At 44.3% G+C, this 26624-nt stretch overlaps 1 protein-coding gene across 6 annotated transcripts in view; it reads left to right on the top strand.

The window, feature by feature from the left end:
- DOCK10 (dedicator of cytokinesis 10) overlaps positions 1 to 26624 on the top strand; it is a 401455-nt gene that overhangs the window by 241945 nt on the left and 132886 nt on the right. For 5 of the 6 annotated variants that reach the window (XR_003858608.1, XM_029615673.1, XM_029615675.1 and 2 more), the window contains exons 17-25: positions 453 to 640; positions 3196 to 3261; positions 4957 to 5049; positions 7357 to 7480; positions 7633 to 7754; positions 10141 to 10227; positions 13982 to 14074; positions 15847 to 15965; positions 25937 to 26006. Coding sequence is in view for 5 of the 6 variants with exons in the window: in XM_029615673.1 (XP_029471533.1) it covers positions 453 to 640; positions 3196 to 3261; positions 4957 to 5049; positions 7357 to 7480; positions 7633 to 7754; positions 10141 to 10227; positions 13982 to 14074; positions 15847 to 15965; positions 25937 to 26006 (962 nt within the window). In the remaining variant the exon portion in view is untranslated. The remainder of the gene's footprint in view (positions 1 to 452; positions 641 to 3195; positions 3262 to 4956; positions 5050 to 7356; positions 7481 to 7632; positions 7755 to 10140; positions 10228 to 13981; positions 14075 to 15846; positions 15966 to 25936; positions 26007 to 26624) is intronic. The other variant, XM_029615672.1, reaches the window with a different exon arrangement.

Raw genomic sequence — 26624 nt, 5'->3', positions numbered from 1 at the left:
CATGGTACAAATCTACTCTTCCAAATCACATAAAATCTTCACTGTTGGTAACTGTGCTGTTCCTATGTATGACTGTGCATGTAAAATTGCTCCCAGAACCCACCCACCCCACAAATCTCATCACGAGTTACTAGTGCTCCCTCTCACAGTGGTATAAATAGTTAACTTTTTTGTGAGCCTCTACAGAAGTAGGCTCTCTTTCTCTCTCTGTCTCTCTCTCTCATTCTCTCTCGGGACTTCTCAGCTTCCAATACCAGGACAATTACCCTAGCCACACCCCTTTTTTTATTGCTGGCGCTATTTCTGCTATATTCTGCCCTAGCTCCACCCCCCCATAACTGCCCACATAAATCTCTGCCTGCTACCTCACACACATGCAAATGGTGTACTGCTTACAGTTTTAAAAGTTGGGCTGTAATGATTGACATTGCTTCATTTCCTTTCATGTACAGACTCCGTAACCTCGTCTTTCATACCAGTGAAGCCATTTAATGAAACAGAGAAACAGCCTCCTACTGTGGAAGTGGAAGAATTTATAGAAGCATCCACAAAATATTCTCAGCCTTACACAGTTTACAAGAACCAACTCTATTTATATCCAAAGCACCTCAAGTATGATAGCCAAAAATGCTTCCACAAGGTAAGCAATAAATTAAAGAAGAAGATGTCCAGATATTATTTTGCACAGATATAAAAGTTATTAAACAAATACTATAAAGTGAAACTTTTTATTGGACTATCATCAATATATTTCTTGACTAGCTTTCAGGAGTTAGCACTCCCTTCCTGGGTAAAAACTGAATGAGCAGGTCAGAATAAAAGATGACATTGAAAGAAAACAACAAGTAAATCATAAGAAAACATTCAGTGCCAGAAATGTGAAGAGGGGATGCTAAATCAGTGAAACTGGCCAGAAGTAGAAGACAAGAATAAACCTACACAGATACAGAATTACACGTCACAGAGAAGATCAAGGCAACACTTTCGTGGAGGAACATTTTTTCACTGCATCAAGAATTTTATGATCAGGGTATGTAAAGTACATTCAGAACAATCCAGAAACATAAGACATTTAAAAGGAGCTGACATAAAAGAACTAATCAGAGACTTGAGGGTTTTTTTTAAACTCACTACAAGAAATACTACTACTGCAGCCTGTTACGTTTTATCACTCTAATCCATGAACCCCCGCCATCTTCCATCTCCACCTGCTCTTTCCTCTAGGGATGATAACTTTAATACCGGCGTGCGGGCGCACATATTCACACGTATGCTGGCTCACGTCCAAAGATGGGGCTATTTTATAATGTATGTTATACCATGCGAGCATGGTATAAAATAGGCTGTTCATGCGTACATGTGCACGCAATTTTATATGGACGCACGCTTGTGTACCCAAATGTTGCCTCTTCCGTGTGAGCAGGGGGACTTTAATAGAAACACACGCAGACGCAATTATCATTTAAAGCACTTGCTTACTCCACTATTGAAATAGCCTTTCATTTCCCCTCTTAACCTCGACCCTTAAAACCCTGCTGATATGCCTATATGTTTTTGTTTTAGGATTTGGACACCATCCATAGCAGAAGTAAAATTACACAGCAGGGGACCCCAGAGCATGCTTGTGCACATAAGTTCTTACACACAGGTTTCATTCATAAATCCAGGAATGTCCACGCCCCACACAGACCACACCCATGCCCGATCCCATTTTGGAAATTTTCATTTTTCGCATACCAGGAAATACATGCATACTTAATGGCTTTTAAAATCCGCTTGGCGCACGCCTGCCCAACATACTCGTGAATCTCCCGGTTTTGATGCGTGTTCGGCTTTTTTAATTCACCTATTTATTTAATTTTAAAATTTATATTCCATACATTTCCAAGAGTTCAAGGCGGATAACATGGGAAAAATTCATAAAATCGTAAAACATTAACTACACCGCAAAAAACCTATAAAGCATATTAAAATAATAAAAATGTGTAACATAAAACATTACAGCAATTAAAATAGCAAAATAATACACAAAAATGATAACATAATAATCAAATAAAAACTATTGTAATTTATTTTATGATTCACTTGTATTTTCTGGCAATGTCATCTCATGCTCTGACCTATTCATTCATTCAGCCAGGTCTTTCCACACCTGGCTCATTGGGAATATTAAAGTTTTTCCCATACTTGGTCCTTATACCATACAATGGCACTCAGTGTTAACTACATTAACCATGTTAACCTGTCTAAGTCTTAATCTCTGTTATCCACATTGAGACCAAGTCTGGCAAAAAGTGGAATATCAAATGTTCATAAATAAATAAATATTTGTACCTGAGGGAGTAACTGCAGAAAGCTCGTCAACAAATGCACTGAGTTTGTACTATCAAAAAGTATTGCCTTATAGTATATTATGTATTTCCATGCATTCAAGTGGATTAACATGGTAACCAGATATTAATTTGCCATTTTGAATTTTACCACCCTCAGCTTCCATTCTTGTATTATGTCTCATGCATGGATTAGAAAACAAAACAGCACTTTTTAGAAGAGCCACAAAGGGGCAAGGTGTACTAAAAATTTTAGTACAGAGGGCCATAGTACTGAGAAAGTACAAAATCTATTTAGGTAGAAGTACTTAATCCATTACTACCAAGCTTAAATCAGGTTTTTTAAATTGATTCTGGATAAAACAATGCTTTATGCCTTTAAATTATTATTAAATATTAATAGCAGTCAAGTTATTTATAATCCAAGTTAGATATGCATTGAGCCCACAGACATTTTGTATGGTTCCTCTGACGCTCATCTTACATGGCCTTCTCATTCCCTTCCCATCCCATCCTTCCATGCAATTTCATTTTGAATAGCAATAAAATATTCTGGGGATGTGATTACTATTGTTCAGCATTACTGACAGCCATTGCTGAAATCTTGGAAACTGTAGAAAAATGAAGGCAAATGTTTCATATGTATCTGTAATTTTTCATCAAGTAATGTGAGGTTTAGAATTCCACTGCCAAATCCATTGTGAACAGGAATTTTGAAATGTATGTAACACATGCTACTAGGTTTGAATATGCAAATGTTTTTGTATGTTCAAAACCTTATTTTAGTAACACAGCCCATCATATCTGAGTCATTTAGTTCTGTTAATGCTATTTGAAATCTTCATGTTACAGTATTGCATTTTAGGCACGGAATATCATGGTGTGTACTGAATTTAAAAGTTCAGATGAGGAAGGTGCCCAGCCACTGAAGGTAAGCAAAGACTGAGAACTGTAACATGTAAAATGTAAAGAGGCAGTTCTCCTTAGTGATATAATGGGCTAATTTATAAATTTTAAACACAGACATTTTATGATAGAACTTAAGAAAGATTCCCTCTGAACCCAGATTCTGCAGGATTCACCCAGAATCAAAATGTAGAAATTTCTGGCAGACAGTTACTCTTGTAAATCACATAGAAAAATGGAGGTAAAAAGTAGAACGCAAATCATGTAGAAACCCAAAACAAAAGAGTGTTCAACAGTAAGATAGAAACATTCAAAAATGTACAATTGTACTATTTTAGGTGCTCAAGAAACAGTGGAGAGCTTGCTCCCAGTTAAAATGTTAGCACAACACTAACTGAAAACAAAGCACATCCCTACTGTGTGTGTGTGTGAGAGAGAGAGAGAGAGAGAGAGAGAGAGAGAGAGAGAGAGAGAGAGAGAGAGAGAGAGAGAGAGAGAGAGAGACTATCTGCAAGGTACTCATAGTTGGGAAGTATTTATATCTCTATAGGAGGAGTCATCTAATAAGTCGAGGTGAGGTGTTGGTGTTGATTTAGGGGCCAGTTTCGCATGTAGAGTGAGAAGAACGAACAGCACAGTAAACCTTGGTGAAGATTTGATGTCATTTGGAGTGAGGAAAGTCTCACAAAGATGAAATTTCTACTATGTTCTCTCACCCTAGCTTGATGGACTGTATAACAGGGTACCATAAAGCTAGGGTGAGATAACAGTACAAAATGTAATCTTTGTGAGACTTCCCTCACTCTAAAAGATGTCAAATCTTCATCAAGGTGTACTGTGCTGCTCATATGTTTCACTTTACATGCGAAACTGGCCTCTAAACCCTAAACCACCACCAACACCTCACCTCGAACTATTAGATGCCCCATCTATAGAGACATAAATAGGTGCACAAAGTGAGGCCTCCCAGAGGTGCTCTCTCGCTCTCTCTTCCCCCCCCCCCCCCCCCCCATTTTTAAATCCAATTTAAAAATGTTAACACGAATTGTGTTATGGCCATTTCAGGCATATCGCACAGCCAGGAAAAAAGATGTAGTTATTTCTGATGTTCTGCTATCGCATGGTGCGATATTGCCCCTCATTTAACTAAATCCTGCCCAAACACCTCCCTGATCCTGCCCCTCCAAAAAATGTGCATTCGCGCCATGCGCTATGAACAATAACATGCATTTTGAGGGTTTTTTTCCAAAGCTTATTGCACGCGATATGGCCGTATCACGTCCGATAAGTCTCTATCACATGCGAAAAGGCCCTTTTCGTGTGCGATAGCATGCAAATTAGATTGGGGGTGGAGTCGGGGAGGGGGCGGAGTCGGCGGTGGCTTTGCTGCCAGCGATAATGATTCTAACGTTATCGTTGGCAGTAGCACACCGAATAGCACCACCTTTCATGGTGGCGCTATTCGGTGTGAAATCCAGCAGCCGGCACACCACTGCCGCCGAAATCGCACCGCCATGGTGCGAAGGCTGCGGGCTTTCACAGGCTCACCCCCCCCCCCGCCCACCGTTTTCACAGGATTCATCATTCTGCGACGAATGATGAATCCAGGCCAATGGCATTAACAAATTATCACATGCGTAAACGCCATAACGCATTTTGATGAATGACCCTGATGGTTAGCAAAGCTAGATGATTTCTCTAAAGTATCTTTCATTAACAGTGCATTTATGGGAAACCTGGCGGATCACTCTTTACTACATCAGTACAGACAGCAGTGCTACATCATTCCCAGAGTCCCGATTTCTACGATGAGGTCAGTTCCCTATTGCACTGCTTTAACTATCTTTTTCAAATAATTGTTATATATACAATGCAATCCATTTTCCAAATAAATTCAGGTGCCATTTCATAAATTGCACCTCATCTTCAGCCCCATGAAAAGGGTGGTTGGAAATGTATACTTTTTCCAACATTTCAATAGAATTCTGACAAATGTGCATTTCCCAAACCTGTATTTGAAAAATGTCTTAAGTGTTTTCCCCTGCAGATTTCAAACAAAGAACTTTCCCTGTACTTTATCAACGTTCCAAGCAGCCAGAAAATTAGGAGGGTAATTTTCAAAAGCTATTTAACTGATGGTTTGAACAGTGCCCACTCTCGATGCAGGTAAAACTACATGTGACATTCTACAACATGCGTGGTTTTTACCTGTATCGTGTGGAGGCATTCCCAAGATTGGAGGTAGGTCAGGGGAGGCAACAATGTGGATAGTTTTGCCTTTTTGAAACTATGCTTGTTGTTTTCCCAGAGAAAGTACCCATAGAAGATGCAGGTGGAACTGTCTGTGGATACTGTTTCCCAAGGCGACTTTCAAAGGAAAAGCATGCTGATAGTTTCCCTTTGAAAATTGGGGCAAACCCATGAGCAAAAATACCCATGGACTTTGCACCAATGCAGGCATTCTTGAAACTTATTCCCTAGGTTTAGAAAGTTGGCAAGATGTTGGCTTCACATTGCCTGACATTTTAAAAACTTTACAATTTATTTTCAAATCATTGATGCCAATGCTGCCCACCTACACTTTTGCAAACAGTAAAATAAGACAAGGAGTAAGAAGTAAGTATAAAGAGGAGACAAGTAAAGAAAATGACCTGGAGATTTAATGATCATTATCGTACGGTAAATGACCATTAAAATTTGAATCTCAGTACTTTGGTAGATTTAACATAATACTTATAAGTTACAGCTTTGACCTTGGAAATAATATTTTTGAAACTATTAAAATGTACTAGAATAGGTAAAACAGACTGTAAAGTGTTCAAAACACAATTTTAAAATAGCTGAATTTTCGAACCACATCATAATTCTCAGAATGAGATCAATCGTGTGTCCTATGAGATAATGGACCTAGTGCTTTGACATTGTTCCGGTGAGCACACAAGCCCTACCACACTTAAGATCAGGCTGTATTATTAGTGCTCCTGAGAGCACTCATTGGGAGATCTTTGCTGTTCTTAGTTATTTCAATGCATTATTTAAGAACAAGTTATCTTAAAGCTGGCAAGTGTTGTATATTTGGGGAGAGTACATTTCAGATCTACTGGCAGTTATGTTAAAATGGACTAACATGACTAGATGGGGTCATTTCTAAAATGGCCCCCTTCAACATGGATAAAAGTGTGTGCGCTGTTTCACAACACATATACTTTTGCCCAAACTGAAAAAGGGAGAGCTCAGGAGTGAGGGTTAGGGTGAGAACTGGAAAGTAGGCACAGGGAGATTAGCTGTAAAGCAGGTGCAGAGTCCATGAGTCCTTTTGCACCTGTGCTGATTACTCTCCCGTATTTTCAGAGGGAAACACTAGGGACTTCTAATCATCCTGGTCTTTCTCAAAATTGCCTCCACAAAGTTCAGTCTCAAGGCTGCAACTTATATTTTCCAGGCTCTGCACTAACACCAGCTTTAATAAGGTGCATGGACTGATCTGGTGACTTTAGCCAACTGTGCTTAATGGTATAGAGAGATGGAAGCACTCTTGGGAAGACAAACGTGCTTCCTGGTTAGCGGTAGGGCAAGTCCTCGTACGGGAGGGAGTAGTGACAGGTCATATTTATATTAAGTTTGTCACACTACATTACGATTGTTAAATTAATTGTCTATTTTATGAATTTTAACATGCTTGTATATGAATTTATGAACTGTTTGTTAATATGTATTGCTACTTGTGTATGTGCAAATATGTAAACCCTCTAGACGGATAGCCCCCTACCTATTGTGCGGTATACAAGAATTTTAAATAAATAAAATAAAATAAATATCAGTGCAGATCTTCTGTTTCTCTCAAACCACAACTTACACTGAAGCAAAAATGAGGAAGTGAAGTTTAAAAGGCTCAAAGGCAGGTTGAACTCATTTATTTATGAAAGTAGACCACACTGAGTGCTCTTTCTTTCATGTCACGAAATGAGAAGGTATTTATATGTTCAAATGACTCTCCTTCTGAAATATGCCATGAGTAAGGAACAAAGGATGGCTTCCGAGCCAGTGATGCATTTCCACCGATCACAGAGTTTTCCCATCGTTCTCTGACTAAGGACAGATATAATATTTTACCTTGCAGGTGAAAATTGAGCTTCCCCCCCAACTCCATGAGAAACACCACATACTGTTTTCACTTTATCATGTCACCTGTGACATAAATGCAAAAGCGAATTCCAAAAAGAGAGAGGCGCTGGAAACACCAGGTACATGCCGTGGATTTCTTCCCTTTGTACAGTTGGTATATAAGTGAGATATGGTTAGAATGTTCATACCATAGGTTCCTGGGTTTTTTCATTGCCTTACCCCTGTACACCTCAGGTCCCAATGGTGTTTATGTGTTTTCTCTTCTGTACAGTTGGCTATGCTTGGCTTCCCTTAATGAAAAATGGCCAATTTGCGTCTCAGGACCATAACATTCCTGTAGCAACCAGCTTGCCTTCAAGGTACTTAAGCCTTCAAGATGCTGTGAGTGGAAAGGTACCAGATAATATATACAGATATCTTTTACAAAACTAGAGCAGACAAATGCCATAACAGCAGTACTACTTTGCAGAATCCTTGCAATGATGTTATTTCCTATTCTCCAGTCAAGTCCATCAACTTCAAGCCTGCCTCCTAATGTTACAATTTGCACAATTACTTGTTGTTTGCTTTCCTTGTAGAAATTTCGTCTTATCTCTGCTTCAACTCCAGTCCTCAAGGGCTATAACAAGCTGGTCTGCTTTTCAGCTATATTTTAGACATTTGGTTGAAGGGTAAAGTTAATTTGCATATTTTGGTTATTGTGGAAAAAATTAACCAGAACTTTTTGTGGCTTTTAAGGGCTGGAGTTAAAATGCCCTGTCCTACTCATAGTCCCATGCACAGGGCCAGCCTTCCAGTTACCATCCTAGCACACTCTCTGACCAGAAAGTTGCCAGATGGTTCCTTGAAGACCCAGACCATCAAGCTCAGGCACAGTCCTGCAGATCTTCGAAAAGTAATTGCCAATAATTTAAAGAGAATTTTGGAGGGGAGGGGTGGCCAGGATTTTACTTAATTGTGAAAGCTTTTGCACAAAGAAACTCAGTTAAAAATTTCCTGGAGAGATGCACAGAAATAAAGGTTTACAAATAAAAAAAATAATAATAATGCAAGGTGAAACGTTTTTATCAGACTGAACTTAATGCATTTTTTTGACTGACTTTTGGGAGCTTCGTCAGGTCTGAAGAACAGGCTGAGCCACAGGTGGCTTTGACAGAAAATACAAGTAAAATACAAGTAAATCATAGAGAAGGTAATTTTCAAGCAGCCCATATAAAATGTCAACAAAAAATCCCTGGGAATTGCAATACGTTTCGCTTCCCCACGAATACTACGAATAGTGCAATCTATATTGCGGATCGCCAATACGGCGAAAACGAATGCACACCCCTAGTGCATACTTTCCCTTTGAGAACAGATTCCAAATCCATGGGGCAATCTACCTGCACAGTTTTAAATATTGCCCCCAAGATGATCAGACACTCCGGAACTGACAAGAAAGGACTTGACAATGACCCGGGCTTTTTATCTCACTAGGAGACCTAAATGGGGCTGGTGCTTCCTTTAAGCAAACTAGGCAATTGCCTAGAGCACAAAACGTTTGAGGGCGGCAAAGTCCCACCAGCATGAAGCCAAGAGGAGTGCTGTGCCAGAACCAATACCACCAAAGAAGGGATAGATGTGCTGGTAGGAGGAAGCACTGTGCTGGAGATACTGAGGGAGGGGGTCCATGACCAAAGATTCACCTAAGGAGCCAAATACTCTTGCACTGGCCCTGGACATAAAATTCTCCTGCCTGCTACGTTCTGACCACTCTAGCACATTAAATTCTCACCTCCCTTTTCCCTTCCCCTTCCCCCTTCACACTATCAGTGGAATGCACTTTATGATTCACTTGTATTTTCTTGCATTGTTGTCTTTGGCTTATTCTGTTTTTCAGACCTGATGAAGGGAGCATAGCTCCCGAAAACTAGTCAAGAAATGTATTAAGTTAGTCCAACAAAAAGATATCAAAGTTATATTTATTTATTTTTTTATTTGTTAACACTCCAGTTTTTGTATGTTTCCTCCTTTGGTTCAAAACTGTTTTACATTGAAGTAGGTCTAGTTGAATATCCTGTGTCAAGTTGCATCTATTGGAAATTCATTTTACTTTCTGGATAAAGTATTTCCGAATTCATTAATATGCATTGCTTTGTATTACACTTGTTAGATAATTCTGTGGTCTGACTGTGGTTCTCATGTATCACTACGATATGCTCCTATGTATACCTACTACCACAGCTTTTCCAACCAAAAACAGACATGCTTTAGTAATTCACCATGCAGAAATGTGTACCAATATATACATATGCTGATTGCTGCAGGAAGAGGCACAGTCCTTCCTAGCTGCTATAGCAGATTTTGGTAACAGGGCCCCTCGGGTCCTTAGTCCAGTCTTCCACATACATTCATACACAAAATGTGACTCTGATCTGGGCCTAGTGTCAAGGTAGCCCATCTGGAACCTGCAGCTATAACATGTTAATATTGAGTAAAGCTCTTCTACATGTCAATTATTTACACACACATAGGTATATGTACACACTTTATAATAATTTACAGCTTTCAAAGACAACATAATATGACACCTTAAATGGGAAAAAAATAGTTTCTACCTTTAAATAAAAATAGCTTAGACAAAGATAGAAAATATACTATTACATATGCCAGATGTGTCTGTGCTATCAGACAGCTTTTACCTGAAACAACATAAGTGATGTTCAACAAAAGATCAGATTTTCATGTTTCTACAATTTCTACCTTTGTAAAAATAACTCCGTGCGCACATTCGTTACAGCATCATGAAAGTGACCTTAAATGGGTCGATGGTGGAAAGCCACTTTTCAAAGTGTCTACAATTGTTGCATCCACAGTATATACTCAGGTGAGTGAACCAGCTGCTTGACATTTTAGGCCTCTTGGATAGAATTTGAAGGTGGCAGCAAGATTCCTCAAAATACTAGTGGGAGCTTCTTTTTTGTTCTAGAATAAAGAAAAATAAATGCTTCAATATTTTAGAATAAAAGATATTCACCTTTTTAATATGTCCCCCAACTATTTTATTTAAATCTGCTTTCTTGAGTTCACACTTTAGAGCTCAATATTTAGACATAGCTGGCTAAATAAGTGATCTAGATAAGACTAATCCAGTTAACTCAAAAGGGATATTGAGTGGTGCAGCCATGCCACTGAATATACTTGGATGATTTTATAGTTAGCCAGATAAGATGACCAGTTAATTTTAGACCTGTCAATAGCAGGACTAAAGTTAGCTGGATATCAAAACTAGATACGTTTGAATATTGTAACTTATCCCAGTAAGTAGCTCCTCCCTTAATGATGGATAATGACTTATCTGGCTAAAATCTTGCTGAACAAGGCTAAATATACCAAAACTTTCCATTTAGATTGATCCTTTTGAATATCTACCTCTTAGTTTTTAATTCTGAATTCATGCTTTGCATGTAGCCAGGACCAGCACATCCCAATTGGCGAACTAGGCAGTCACCTAGGTGCCAGCCATTACGGATCAGCAAAGAGCAGCCATGTGGGGCGATGAGCGGAGCCCATCCCACTCACGGCGAGAGGAGTAGAGACTTGGCGGGCCGCGAGTGGCAGAGTGGGAAGAGGAGGGGGCAGGCACAAAGCAGAAGGTTTGCCTAGGGCATCTAATACCCTTGCACCAGCCCTACATGTAGCACTGTGACATGCGCATGGATCACCAAAGTTGTGTTGATTTACATACAGATTTAAAGGAGTGAGGGGGCTAACGAGACAAGGCTTTCAAAACCTTTAAACTCTGACGCCTACTCAAGAGCAAAATTATAACTATGATGAAGAAGAGGGGTCATAGAGAGTCAGTTTGTATTAATTGGAAACTTTGTAATTTAAAAAAATTAACGAATACGGCTTTAACCATATTTTGGTTGTGTTAAAAATCTATTCTAAGAGTTTAGATTTTGAAAACGACATCTTTGTCTTGTTAGCAACTTAATACAAGCACACTATGACCTTGGCTCATGTCCTCCTCTCATTTCCACCCACTCTCCTCTTACCTTAAACTAATGATACATAGATGCTTCTTAGGTGGAAATAATGGCTACAGCTTTATTCAGAACATAACAAAGAACATTTACAATACCTGGACATTTTTTTAATCCACCTTCACTGACAATGAGGACCTTGAACTTCTACTATCCTATCTAAAGCACTGGTGAGGCCTCATCCCACTTCATGCGTAAAGCTGTTAAAGGCCTGTGTCAGCGGCCATGCCACCCCAAAGTTATACTTGATATTTGATGCCTGGCTTAAACTAAGTTAATTTATAAACAAGCAGCCCAGGTGCTTTCTGCCTAATAGTGTCTGTGACACTTTCAAGGTATGCCCCCATATTTGCCACTTTCGGAAAGAAACTGCTGTGCCCCCTCCTCCAGATTACACTTTCTTCCACCTTTGTAAAGTGGGCACGGTGGGTGGATATCCAGTTTCATGACTGGACTGTTTCCTGCCGCTGCTGCTGCCTGGCTATATGGTTTATGCCCTGTCCACTCCCTTTGTTCTTTGCCGAACCTGATGGATTACCTCGCCTGCAGTCTGCCCCCTTCCCAAACCCCCTTTCTCACTTAAATTTCAAATGTCAGCCATTGCTGGGAGACTATTTTAAATTCTTCCTTGAGCTGTAGTAAGGATGGTGGCCTTGTCATGTTGCCTCAGTCCCTTAATCAGACTAGTCTGTATTTAGTTGAAAAGATTTTCTAATAAAAAACTAGGCAGGGAAAAAAATCAGACGCACAAAAAAAGCTGTTTTAAAGGGAACCAGGGTTTTGTACAAAGGCTGCAGCCCGATTTTTAAATGACTGTCTTGATACCTTCACATACCTCTGATCATCCCTGTGGGTTTACAAATCCCAAGTCAGAACCCAGAAGGGGATCCGTTTAGCTCAAATGACCTGTGTTTTATAATTTTTGCTCCTAAGAATTACTCTCTTTATAAACTTGGCATTCTAAATGAGGGTTCTCAGCAAATACTTATTTTCAGTTAATCTATACTAATAAACGAAGCTTGACCGACGTGCCGCAAATGCGCAGTAGAGACCAGCTCTACCGCGCATGTGCGGGCGAGCACGTCGGTCTGAGCCAGCGTCAGAAAAAAAGAAAAAACAATGGCGGCGTCCAGTGGCAGCGGCAGCGGCGGCGGGTGGCGGCGTCCAGTGGTAGCGGCGGCGGGTGGCAGCGGCATGGCGGCATCCAGCGGCGGCGGCGTTGGGTGGTGGCGGCGTCCGGTGGTAGCGGCGGGAGGCAGCGGCGGCGGCGGCATTGGGTGGCGGCGGCGGCGTCCGGTGGTAGCGGCGGCGGGTGGCAGCGGCATGGCGGCGTCCAGCGGCGGCGGCGTTGGGTGGCGGTGGCGTCCGGTGGCAGCGGCGGCGGCGGCAGCGAGGGAGGAGAGAAAGAAGGAGGGACTGACAGAGGGAGGGACTGAGTGAGAGGGGAGGAGAGAGAGGGAGTGGGACTGAGTGAGAGGGAGAGAGGGAGTGGGACTGAGTGAGTGGGAGGGAGGGAGAGGGGGGGACTGAGTGAGGGGGGAGGGAGATAGAGAGGGACTGAGGGAGGGAGTGGGACATAGAGGGAGAGGGGGGAGGGAGTGGGACTGAGGGAGAGAGGGACTGAGGGAGAGAGAGGGAGGGAGTGGGACAGAGTGAGTGGGACAGAGTGAGAGGGAGGGAGGGAGTGGGACAGAGTGAGAGGGGGAGGGAGTGGGACTGAGGGAGAGGGGGAGGGAGTGGGACTGAGGGTGAGAGGGAGGGAGAGAGGGGGGAGGGAGTGAGACTGAGTGGGAGGGAGGGACTGAGTGAGAGGAGAGGGAGGAGTGGGTGGGAGGTAGGGGGTGGAGGGGAGAGAGAATGAGGGGGAGGTGAGAGACAGAGGGATGTAGCCCTTTTTAACGGCTTAACGGCGGTGGCAGCGAGGGAGGAGAGAGAGAGGGAGGGACTGACAGAGAGAGTGAGGGACTGAGTGAGAGGGGAGGAGAGAGAGGGAGTGGGAGTGAGTGGGAGGGAGGGAGTGGGACGGAAGGAGAGGGGGGGGACTGAGTGAGGGGGGAGGGAGATAGAGGGAGAGGGGGGAGGGAGTGGGACAGGGAAGGAGTGGGACTGAGGGAGAGGGGGGAGGGAGAGAGAGGGAGGGAGTGGGACAGAGGGAAGGAGTGGGACTGAGGGAGAGGGGGAGGGAGTGGGACTGAGGGAGAGTGAGTGGGACTGAGAGAAGGAGGGAGGGAGGGAGTGGGACTGAGGGAGAGTGGGAGAGAGGGGGGAGGGAGGGAGTGAGACTGAGTGGGAGGGAGGGACTGAGTGGGAGGAGAGGGAGGAGTGGGAGGAGTGGGTGAGAGGGAGGGAGGTAGGGGGTGGAGGGGAGAGAGAATGAGGGGGAGGTGAGAGACAGAGGGATGTAGCCCGTTTTAACGGGCTTAACGGCTTGTAATACATAAAATACACTAAAGATGGTCATGTTTGCTGCTGAATGATCACTGGTACTGTACTTCCACAGGATGCACGACAAGCTTGTAGGACAAAAGCAAGGTCAGACAGCGTGCCACTGCTGTGCCTATCGTAGGTTTTACTGCGTTGTGTTTATTCTTTCAGGATCCATATCTGAACAGGTTTTTCCAACAGTGTGAAAAAAGAGAAAAGGAGCTGCTTCAGCCTCCTTCCATGGATTTTATCACCTCTTGCAAGGTAACATCAATTTTGTCTCTTAATAGTTGAATATTATTTTGGATGAATACACAGCAAGAGCTTTTAGCGAATTATAGCATTAATCTTCATGTTGAACTGAAAGAATTTTTGGTGCCGCATTTATGTCCATTTCAAAAATATATAATATAAAAAAATATTTTCTTTGTCACATAGCAATGTTGCTAAACTCTGCATGATCACTGGACAAGTAGAACTCGAAATGGTGGGAATTAGTTGTATGGAGGGCAATTTTCAAAGGCATTTCCATGTGTTTTACATGGAAATGGGCTCTTTGAAAATTGCCTGCCATTCCTGTGCATAAACGTATGCTTGTAGTGCCAGTACCCACATGCTTTCACATCCAGAGAGAGGAGGCATTCCTGGAGGCGAAGCCAGCGAGGACTTGGCACTTCCGCGCACGGTTATGCTCATACATTATTTCCCTGGAAAAGTACCCGCATAAATAGCAGGTGCAGGTCATGGCATGCACTTTTTCCCTTCCTAATTTTCAAAGGGAAAGTTTTCCTTTAGAAAACCGATGTAAATTCGGCAGGCAAAAAGTACCCACAGATGATACGCTTTTGCACACAGCTTGAATGTTGCCCTCCACATGGAGAGTGAAACTGATGAGGTTCGCCAGGACTGATGTTTGTCTTCCTTTTTGTTAGGGTATACCTAATCCTTATCTATTAGTTTATTTTTTTTCCCTCACTTACATTTTTGTTTCCTTTGGGTTAAGCACTGGTTTAACTTAATCTTCACATCATCTTAACATTCTACCGCTGTCTAGGTAGAACTGTATTGACAATTATTTCAATTTTATTTTCTCTTTTTTGACATTTCACTGGTGCAATTACTTTACAGTGTATTGACAGCAACTTTCTCTGTATGCTTAGATTAATACAAGCTCCTTATTCATCTTTGCATATTTGAGATACTCAGTATCAGTATATTGGGTATAAGTGGAATTAGTCAAAGTTTTCAGGTTAGGGGCCACTTTGACATTGTACATGACACCTACGAACAGAACAGTGGTCTCTTGTGAAGATTTGATGGCATTCAGAGTGAGGAAACTCACTCCAAGATGAGATTTGGGCAAGGTTCTCTCAACCTAGCTTGATGTTACCCAGGTAAAGAGTCCATTAAGCTAGATTGAGAGAACCTTGCCCAAATCTCATCTTGGAGTGAGTTTCCTCACTCCAAAGGTCATCAAATCTTCATGAGACCACTGTTCTGTTCGTAGGTGTCATGTACAATGTCAAAGTGGCCCCTAACCCCCTACACTCTTACCTAATCCCCACCTCGAGTTACTAGGTGGGCCTACCATAGGGATACAAATACCTACCTATGGGCCATGACATTATGGCCAGTCTCAGTCTCTCTCTCTCAACCCTTCAATTCAACTGAAATAGTTAAAATCAGCTGTACAATAGCTCTTTGCAGACAGGCTAACCCAGCCCACTCTCCACCCCTAACTCCTCCCATTTTCTGAATTTGCATCACACCATACGATCGCATGCGTTAAACATGTTTTCGTATGCGTAAGGGCCTATCGCATGCATTAACAGGGCTTTTCACATGTGATAAGCCCTTAACGCATGCAAAAACACCTTATCGCATTTTGATAAATGACCCCCTTACTTATCATTAAATCCATACACAAAGACAGCATCCCTGTAAATCTTAATGAATAAAACTGTTAATTTCACAGTTCTGAGAGTTCCTAGAATGTGCGTTCCTTTGAAATTTACCATTTTTTCATCTTATTCCAGAATTTACTAAATGTTGACAAAATCCATGCAATTATGAGTTTTCTTCCCATGATCCTCAATCAGATTTTTCGTATTCTGACACAGAATGGCAATGATGAGGTAACCACCATCATAACCAGGTATTCATGCATTCTAGTGTGCGTTTTCATACAATACTGTTTATTTTTTAGATTATTTAAACAATCCACTTTCTAAAAGATGTGGATGCTCCATGAATTCTTCTGCTTTAATCAGCAGTCAAGGTTTCTGCCTTCTTCAGTTATAAAGACCCTACTGATGACTCGTCCACAGGACCGTACTAATATTCAGAGAGCTGGCTACCTTCTGACCTTTCCCCTTTATTGGGGCCAGGAGTCTGTGCTTCTCTGCTAGGAACAGCTCTGATTCTGATTTTGGCAGGTATTTCAGAAGTGTCCTGAGAGCCCATAATAAGGGCACAGACCCTATTGCTGGTGCTTTTCTTTATTCTTCAGAGAGGTGGCATTTCATACTGTCAAACAGCATGGCTCATCGGAGGTTACTGGTTTGTTGCTGGGGCCTAAATTCCCCCTCATGGTTCATAACTTTTGCTTAGCTTCATTTTCCCACGTGGATCTTAATTCTTGTGCATAAGGTGAGCAAGGCCTCTAGGTTGGCGAGGAGTTCTAGCTGGTCCAATTCATCCTTAATGTAGGCTGTTAGACCCCCACCAGATTTGAGCATGCAGGGCTGGTTCCTTCCAGTTCAGATTATTTGCTAACTGGTTAAACTCCATAGCGTAATTAGGCTCTGCAAGCCCTGATTGAGCTCCAAAATCTTGTTTTCCCGCCAACTCAACACTATCCAGATCACCAAAGCCTTGGAGTGGGCAGCCAAAAATGGATCTATTTAGTTCAGGGTGGGATCATCTGATTCCAAAAATGGCATTTCTCATGCCAGGGCCTTCCATGTGAGCAGGCTAAATCATAAAACTCACAATGAGTAGTTCAACAAATATGAATACAGGTGTAGGCAAAACCATTGCTTGATTTGGAGCAGGAGCCCCCACAAATTGCTCCTATTTCTACTAAAACTGTTCAGGAAGAGACAATCGGGGCTTCAGAGGTGGCAGGTCTGGTCAGGACTGCTCACCTTGATTAGCGGTAGGGCCCTGAAAAGATGCCATTTTCAACTATAAGGATGAAGGTAAGCCTGTATCCCTTGCACTGCCTCTATAAGGTCCTTCATGCATTTTGGGTCTTCAGAAAACTGCTCTATTTATCCAGGCCTCTATTTGGACTGGTTCAAACTATCATGGCCTGCTCCACTGATGACAGAGAGAAGGTATTGCATCTGGGCAAGGGTGTACATTAGAGAGCCCAGGAAGTCCAGAGCCAATGCCTTCTACCATAAGCAGCTAACGTTCCCCACAGGTTGGGCTTTTGGGTGCAGGTGGCAGAAGGACTTACTAGGTGGAGGCTTGAAAATGGAAACTGAGCAAGACCAAGAAGAGGAGTCAAAATGCAGGATCAGAACCAAGGATCAGGAACAGAGCAGGTGACAGGATGCAGCAGGAACAGGCAAGAAAATGTCCAAGCAGCATCAGGATCACAGAGCCAACACTATGAGAACTGTTATACCATCAAAGGTGTATCAGGCTACGGCTTCTTATATCCAGCCCTCAATTTTGGACACATCTAATGATCATTCAGTCAGGAACCTTCAGAGGCAGGTTTTTCTAGCTCTGTTTAGCTTTAGCTCCACTGCAAGATCTCCTGCCCTTAAACATGTAGGGGTCCTAGGTTTGATTCCTGCTTTTCCTGTCAAAGTTATGGTCACCTAGCAAATATGTCTAGTGTTAACCAGTCTCAGTAGATCTTAACAAATGTTACCCTAAAAACTCCATGAACATAAGAATGCAAGACATGCCTTGCTGGGTTAGACCAATGGGCCATTGAGCCCAACATCCTGGGCCAATCTGGGTCACTAGGCAGATCCAATTCTGGTCGCCGCATCTCAAAAAAGATATAGTTGCAATGGAGAAGGTACAGAGAAGGGCAACCAAAATGATAAAAGGGATGAAAACGCTTCCCTATGAGGAAAGGTTGAAGAGGTTAGGGCTGTTCAGCTTGAGAAGAGACGGCTGAGGGGGGATATGATAAAGGTCTTTAAGATCATGAGAAGTCTTGAATGATTAGATGTGATGCGGTTATTTACACTTTTGTATAATAGAAGGACTAGGGGGCATTCCATGAAGTTAGCAAGTAGCACATTTAATCGGAGAAAATTCTTTTTCACTCAACGCACAATTAAGCTCTGGAATTTGTTGCCAGAGGATGTAGTTAGTGCAGTTAGTGTAGCTGGGTTCAAAAAAGGTTTGGATAAGTTCTTGGAGGCGAAATCCATTAACTGCTATTAATCAAGTGTATTTATTTATTTATTTTATTTATTTGGAAGCTTTTATATACCGATGAACGTTGGGAACATCTCACCGGTTCACAGAAAACAAAAAATTCAGCTAACGAGCTTTACAGAGAACAATGAACAATCCATATAAAGTTGAACATGGCAAGGGGACAATAACATAGGGGCGAAAAGAACTGGGGTACATTGGAGACTTAGAACTGAAGAATATACAATAAGTTTGGGATCAAGCAATGCTTAAATACATAAGATTAAATAAGAAAGAAGGTCATAACTTAGATTAACTTAGTGTTCAAATATCTAAGTCAGAGTAACATAGAATTAAAGGGGAGGAAGGCAATTATGAGTAAGCTTGTGTGAACAGGGAAGTTTTCAGGTTCTGTTTAAATTTTAAATTGTACCTAGGGAATAGCCACTGCTATTAACTGCATCAGTAGCATGGGATCTTCTTGGTGTTTGGGTACTTGCCAGGCTCTTGTGGCCTGGTTTGGCCTCTGTTGCAACAGGATGCTGGGCTTGATGGACCCTTGGTGTGACCCAGCATGGCAATTTCTTATGTTAATATGAAACTCATTCCTTGTTGCTCATTCGCAGATGTAAAATATGATGAGTCTCCAAGTCTAGCTAGCTAATAATCATTAATGATTCTCCGAAGACAAGCAGGATCGTAGTCCTCACGAAAAACCTATGTCAAAGTTTCTAGAACTTTGGCCAAGCACACTGAACATGCCTAGCATGCTCTACACCATGCATCCACATGGGGTCCCTCTCCAGTCTCTTCATCCGCTGAGCTGTAAGCATCGTGGTGTGAGTGAGTTCACTTTGGCTATTTTTTGCCCTTTTGGAAAACTTTGTTTTTTCTTGCATTTTTCGCAATTTTTTTCTCTCTGTGCCTTCCCATAGTGTCTCCTAGACAGGGTTTTCAGTGAGTCAGATAAGTTTCCCCGTGGCAGCATTGGTGCCCACCTGCCATTGCTGTCCCACCATCATCATTTTTGGTTCGTGCCCCTTTTGTTTCATATGTTATGGCCACATACAGTTTTCGGCGATGCCATAGGTGCCTAAGGACCAGGTCCATCACTGATCTGCACGAGATATGTGTGCTCTGTCTGGGGGCATCACATGATGTCCAGGGTTGCTGCTTATGCACCCAGATGATCCCAAAAGGACTCAACAAGATGGAACAGCTCTTCAAGTTGAAGAAGTCCAAGTCATCTGCAGCAGCGACATCAGCATCAAAGGACCAAGGAGTCGCACCTATAGATGCTGAGCTATCAATATCAGCAGGACAATCGGTTCTGTCAACACCGTTGGCGGACAGGGGCACCAGAGACCGACCATCTTCAATCTTCTCCAGGCTGAGGACAACTGGACCCTCATCATCTGCCTTGGCACCAGGGAAGGGCTGGGCCGAGCAACAAGGGAAGCCAAAGAAGCATTGACACCAGTCCTCATCAATGCTCAGTGCTGGGCATGGGAAATCACCGGCTTTTGCTACGATGCCCCGAAGTGATCCTGCAGCAATAAGTGCCAATCCCCCATCAGTGCCGGGGGTCTGTGATGGTCACCACCGGTCCTAATGCCAGTCACCGATCCATCTTGAGGGTCTGAAGAGGATCTGGCCACCCCTCCTTCCTCCCAGTCAGTATTGGCATCTGCAATGTTCGAGGAGGAGCTGGAGCACAGAGTCCAGCTAGCGATGGACCAGGCGCTGCAGGGCTTTGGCTCTGCGGCACTGATGGCAGCAGTCCCAGTGCCGCCCATCCTTGTACCACTTCTGGAGAAGCTTATCATGCTCATTGGTGCATTACCGACCCAGCTGGCATCAGTTCCTGGGACAGCATCAGTGGCCAGTGGGGCACCAAGGCTTCCCCGTACTGATATGGTGGTTGTCGCTGATTCCTCTGAGGAACCACCAAGGCCAGCAGAGTTGCAGAGGCCTGCTCCCCCCTCCCCCTGTCCAGTTCTACCAGTGCCTGTACCTCTGGATGAAGGCTGAGCTCCTAGGGACTTATCCCTAGGTGTCACTTGCAGTGAGGATGAGGAACCCTATGATCCCTAGGGGGATGACATTTTGAAGTCCTCCTTTGAGGGCTCCGAGGTTCTCCTTTCAGACCCTTCTCCTCCAAAGAACTGAAGGAAGTCTCCACCTGAGGACTTAACCTTTACAGGTTTTGTGAGGGTGATGGTGGAGGCCATCCCTTTTCACTTATTGATGGAAGAGGATGCAAGATACAAAATTATTGCGATCCTCCAGTTCATGGAGCCTTCTAAGGAGATTGTGGTGGTCCCAGTACATGAGATGCTTAAGGAGTTGCTGCTGAGGATATGGGAACACCCCCTCACAGCCTCCCATTAATAAGAGGGGGTTTACCTCATTCAGAAGGCTGCCGGATTCAGTAAGCATCAGCTGCTCCACCAGTCACTGGTGGTGGAATCCGCTCTCAAGAGGGCCAAGTGCTCTCAGACTTATTCCTCAGTGCCCCTGGGGAAGGACCATGGAGCGATGGATTCTCTTGGGAGGAAGGTATTTCAAGATGTCATGTTCATTGCCTGCATCACTGCCTATCAGCTCTACATGAGTTAATACCCGCGAAACATCTGGAAGCAGGTACAGGAAGTGGCTGAGCAGCTGCCTGAACAGCAGCAGGACATCGTCATGTCATTGGTGCATAAGGGCCTGGAGTGTGGAAAACACGAGGTCTGTGCAACCTACAATGTTGTCAAGATGGCATCAAGAGTCTCTGCAGCGGGAATGGCATGGTTGTGGGCCTTGGATCTCCGACCAGCAGTAGGGGAACAACTTGCTGACATACCGAGTACTGGAGAGAATCTCTTCAGAGATAGGGTGAGGGATGATGTGGCCCAACTTTGGGACCACCATGAAGCAGTCCAGCAACTCTCTGCAGTACTCTGAAGCCATCCTCCTCTTCTAGGAAGCCAGCGAGACCGGGGCCAAGGAAGTCTTTTTTCACCAATGGACGTACTATCCTCCGCCTCCTCACTCCTGTCAACACCATCAGGGCTCCAGTGGCCATCCTAGGCAGCAGAGAGCCCCCAAGCCCCAGCCAGCTCCTAAGTCAACTCTGGGGATGGGGTTTTGATGGCTGCAGGGAGCATAAGCCAGTTGCTTGTACCCTGAGACAATGGACCCTCCAGTTGGGTGCAAGCTGTGGTTCTTTGCGAACCTGTGACCCAGCATAACCTCGGACCAGTGGGTTCTGTCCATCATCCATCAAGGGCACAAACTGAATCTATTGGGTGTCCTGCCAAATTGCCTTCCGTGCCCATCTTGGGGGTAGATAGCACATCAGAAAGTACCATTAGCAGAGTTCTCCTCCCTCTTAACAGTCAGAGTGATCAAGCCCATACCACCAGGGCAAAGAGGGCAGGGATTCTACTCCAGGTACTTCCTGATTCCAAAGAGAACAGGAGTCCGTCCCATCCTAGAACTAAGGGCCTTGAACAAGTTTCTAAGAAAAGAAAAGTTCAAGATGGTTTCCCTGGGCACCTTGATCCACCTTTTGCAAAATGTGGATGGGCTCCCTCGACCTAAAGGACTCATACACTCACATCAAAATCTTCCCTAGTTACAGAAAGTATCACCGATTTATGGTAGCAAAACAGCACTTCCAGTATTGGGTGTTGCCATTTGAGCTTATGTCAGCCCCATGGGTCTTTATGAAGTGCCTGGCCATGGTGGCGGCACATCTCCGCAGGCTGGAAGTGCCTGTTTTCCCATATCTGGACGATTGACTGATCAAGAGCACATCTCAGGCAGGGGCCGTCAGGTCCATGTGTTTGACCATCCGGGTGTTGGCATCACTAGGGTTTGTTCTCAACTATCCAAAGTCCAATTTTAGCCCATCACTTCAATTGGACTTCATAGGAGCCCTGCTAGACACGGCTCGGGCCAAGGCCCTCCTGCCTCACCAGAGGGTAGTTATCTTAATGACCATTGTGGCCGAGATTCAACAGAGCCAGCAGGTGTCAGCCTGGCACATGTTGAGGCTGTTGGGCCATATGGCCGTAACTGTCCATATCACTCCCTTGGCACGTTTACACATGTGCGGAGCCCAATGGACCCCATATCACTCAGAGCTTCCAGGACTGCATCCAAGTCTCCCTGTCTCTCTGGGACTCATTGTCCTGGTGGCAGATACTTTCAAATCTGGAAGGGGGATATTTTTGAAGTCCCCGACCCAAATTTTCCTAACCATGGATGCATCCACCCTGGGGTGGGGAGCTCATGTGGATGGGATCAGCACACAGGGTTTCTGGTCTGCTCAGGAATGCTCTTGTCAAATCAACTTCCTGGAGCTTCAGGCTATTAGGTGTGTGCTATAGCTTTCAGAGATTAGCTGTCCAACAAAGTTGTCCTGATGCAAATTGGCAATCAGATAACCATATGGTATGTCAATAAGCAGGGAAGCACAGGGTCATACCTACTGTATCAGGAAGCATTCCAGATCTGGTCATGGAACTTGACTCATGGGATGGTAGGGATGTTGCATTCGGGATTCATATTCGTCGGGGAGCAGATACGTTGCATTTGGCAAGGGGACCTCCCGAAACGTTTATTCGTTAATTCCTATTCGTTTCCCCGCTAAAATTAAATTAACTACAACCCCCCAACCTTCTGACCCCCCCCAAGACTTACCAGAACTCCCTGGTAGTCCAGCGGGGGGTCCGGGAGCCATCCCCTGTACTCACACCCTCGGCTGCCGGTTTCAAAATGGCACCGATAGCCTTTGACCTACTATGTCACAGTGGCTACTGGTGCCATTGGTCAGCCCCTGTCACATGGCCATCGGCACCATCTTGTGCTCCTACCATGTGACAGGGGCTGACCAATGGCACCGGTAGCCCCTGTGACATAGAAAGGGCAAAGGCTATCGGCGCCATTTTGATTACTGGCAGCCGACGGCCCGAGTGCAGGAGATCGCTCCCGGACCCCTGCTGGACCACCAGGGACTATGGTCGGCCCCTGAGACATAGTGAGGGCAAACGCTATCGGCGCCATTTTGAATACTGGCAGCTGACGGCCGGAGTGCAGGAGGTCGTTCCCAGACCCCCGCTGGACTTTTGGCAAGTCTTGTGGGGGTCAGGAGGGTCCCCCAAGACTTGCCAAAAGTCCCTGGTGGTCCAGCGGGGGTCCAGGAGCGATCTCCTGCACTCGGGCCGTCGGCTGCCAGTAATCAAAATAGCGCCGATAGCCTTTGCCCTTACTATGTCTCAGGGGCTACTGGTGCCAATGGTCAGCCCCTGTCACATGGTAGGAGCACAAGATGGCACCAATGGCCATGTAACAGGGGCTGACCAATGGCACCGGTAGCCCCTGAGACATAGTAGGTCAAAGGCTATCGGCGCCATTTTGAAACCGGCAGCCGAGGGTGTGGGTGCAGGGGATGGTTCCCGGACCCCCTGCTGAACTACCAGGGAATTTTGGTAAGTCTTGGGGGGACAGGAGGGCAGGAGGTTTGTTTAAATTGGCTCCTTTAGGCGGCCGAATAATTCGGCGAAGATTCGTTGTATTCGTGGGGAATCACGATACGTTTCGCTTCCCCACGAATACAACGAATAGGGCCCTATACGTTGCAGATTCCCAATTCATAGGGAATGAATGCACACCCCTATGGGATGGTGCTTTGGGCGATGTACAGAAAACAGGTTGGAGACAGGCTGAGTTGAGCGTGTAGCAAATCAGATATTCTGCCTCTGGGGAAGCCCGAACATAGATCTGTTTACATCCCCCTGTAATAGGAAGGTGCCTCTGTTCTGCTCTCTGTACAGGTCAGACAGCAAGCCTCAGATGCCTTTGCTTGTCATTGGTGCAGGGGATCTTCTGTATGCGTATCCTCTGATTTTCTTAATGCAAAGACTCTCTTGAAGCTTCACGAGGACAGGGGAACTATGATCCTCATAGCTCGTTATTGGCCAAGACAGGTCTGGTTTCAACTCCTACAGGAGTTATCCATTCAGAGATCGATCAGTCTGGGGACTTCACCCAGATCTCATCTCGCAAGATCAAGGCAGGCTGTGGCATCCCAACCTCCAGGCCCTGTCACTCAAAGCCTAGATGTTGAGAGGCTAATTCTGCAGCCTCTTGATCTTTCAGAGGATGTGTCTCAGGGTCCTGGTGGCTTCCAGAAAGCCTTCCACTAGTAAACTCTATGGACTGAAGTGGAGGAGGTTTTCCATGTGGTGTGAGCAGAAGGTCCTAGATCCATTCTCCTGCCTCACACAAAAACTGCTTGACTAACTGCTACACCTATCAGAAGCTGGCGTAAAGACCAGCTCTGTTAGATTTCATCTCAGTGCGATTGGCACATGCCACCAAAGTGTAGCTGGTACACCCATCTCTAAGCAGCCTGCAGTTGTATGATTCATATGGGGCCTACTTCAACTAAAGCCTCCCCTAAGTCCTGCTGTGTCTTGGGCCCTCAACATGGTGTTAGCTCAGCTGATGAAAGCTACTTTCGAGCTGCCGCACACCTGTGATCTGAAGTACCCAACTAGGAAGCTTATATTTTTGATGGTGGTCTCCTCAGCGAGCAGGGTTGGTGAGCTTCAGGCCTTAGTAACTTATCTACCTTACACTAAGTTTTATTATGACAGGGTGGTCTTGCATACGTACCCTAAGTTGTCGGACTTCCAACTTAATCAATCGTCCTTCCAACATTATTTCCTAGGCCCCATTCTTACCAAGGCAAACAAGCACTTCACAGTTTGGACTGCAAGTGAGCCCTATCTTTCTGTCTGGAGCAGTCATAAACCTCTAGACAATCCACCCAACTTTTTCTTTTGATAAGAAAAGGTAGGGCTTTGCATTGCCAAACAGACAATATCCAGTTGGGTAGTAGATTGCATCTCCTTCTGTTATGCCCAGGCAGGATTGCATCTTGGGGGTCATATCAAGGTTCATTCTGTCAGAGCCATGGCAGCCTCGAACAGCTTCCATGGAGGAGATCTGCAAGGCTGTGACATGGAGTTCTTTCCACACAGTCACATCTCATTACTGTCTGGATAGGGATGGCTGATGCGACAGTAGGTTCAGCCAGTCTGTACTTCAGAACCTGTTTGAGGTGAAGAACCCAACTCTCTTGCCTAGGGCCTGTTGTTTGGGTTCAGGCTGTCTCCCCCTCTGTTACCAACAGCACTGGTGTTGTTGTGCCCATTGGCACCTGGTTGAATGGCTGTTGGTCCCCTTTTATGTTGGGGATCAGCCTATAGCTAGGGATTCACTCATGTGTGAGGGCTACCATCCTGCTTGTCCTCGGAGAGAGCAGAGTTGCTTACTGGTAACAGGTGTTCTCCAAGAACAACAGGATGTTAGTCCTCACGAAACTTGCCCGCCACCCCACTGAATTGGGTTTCTCCTATTTTTTTATGTTAATTATAATTCTATGTTATAAGACTGGAGAGGGCCCCCTCATGGATGCGTGTATAGAGGATGCTGGGCATGCTCACTGTGCCTAGTCAAAGCTGTAGAAACCTTGACATAAGTTTTCCTCATCGGGGCTCCATCTGATGATGTCACCCATGTGTGAGGACTGTCCTCGGAGAACACCTGTTACAGGTAAGCGACTCTGCTATCTGTCTTCCAATTCTTTTTTTTAGCCTTTTAATTAGTAAATAAATGATAGACCAGTGCATATCTACTAATAGCTCTTGCTGAAAATGATCTAATGTTTCTGTTAATTTTCAGGGTCCTTACTGACATTGTTGCCAAATGCCATGAGGAGCAGGTAGATCATTATGTCCAGTCTTATGTGAAGGTAAGCAATTCCCATTGTTAATCATGCTCGCAATTTAGGAATCATTCTTGACTCCAAACTATCATTGACAGTCACAATAAAGTAAAAACATCCCAATATAAACTGAACCTCCTTAAAAGATTAAAACCTCTGTTATTTCCTGTAGACTTCAGAACTGTCTCTCGTTCTCTCTGGATTAGACTTCTGCAACTCACTGTATATTGGTCTTCCAGAATCATTGATCCGTCCGCTTCAACTTGTTCAAAATGCTGTAGCCCATCTTCTTGCAAACACTAAGATTAGAGAAAATATTATCCCAATTCTTCTTAACCTTCACTGGCCTCCGATCAAACAACATATCCACTATAAAATTTTGACATGAATTTTCAACTTAATTCATATTCCCTCTGCTGTCTGGCTATGCACTTCCTTACATCCTTCCTTACATCTATACCAACCTCAGCGTCATCTATGTTCCGCTGACAAACAAATACCTCCTCCAGGTCCCAATGGTTAAAATTGTTAGGCTTGATATAACCAGAAAACGTGCCTTCTCAGTGGCAGGTCCTTCCCTTTGGAATTCCATCCCAGCTACACTTAGGGGCCGATGCAATAATTTTCGCGGAAAGCGGGCGTTGA

The sequence above is a fragment of the Rhinatrema bivittatum genome, chromosome 9 (genome assembly GCF_901001135.1).
Source record: "Rhinatrema bivittatum chromosome 9, aRhiBiv1.1, whole genome shotgun sequence".
Lineage (NCBI taxonomy): Eukaryota > Metazoa > Chordata > Amphibia > Gymnophiona > Rhinatrematidae > Rhinatrema > Rhinatrema bivittatum.
The sequence above is the reverse complement of the archived record's forward strand: the minus strand, read 5'-3'. Positions and strand labels throughout refer to the sequence as shown.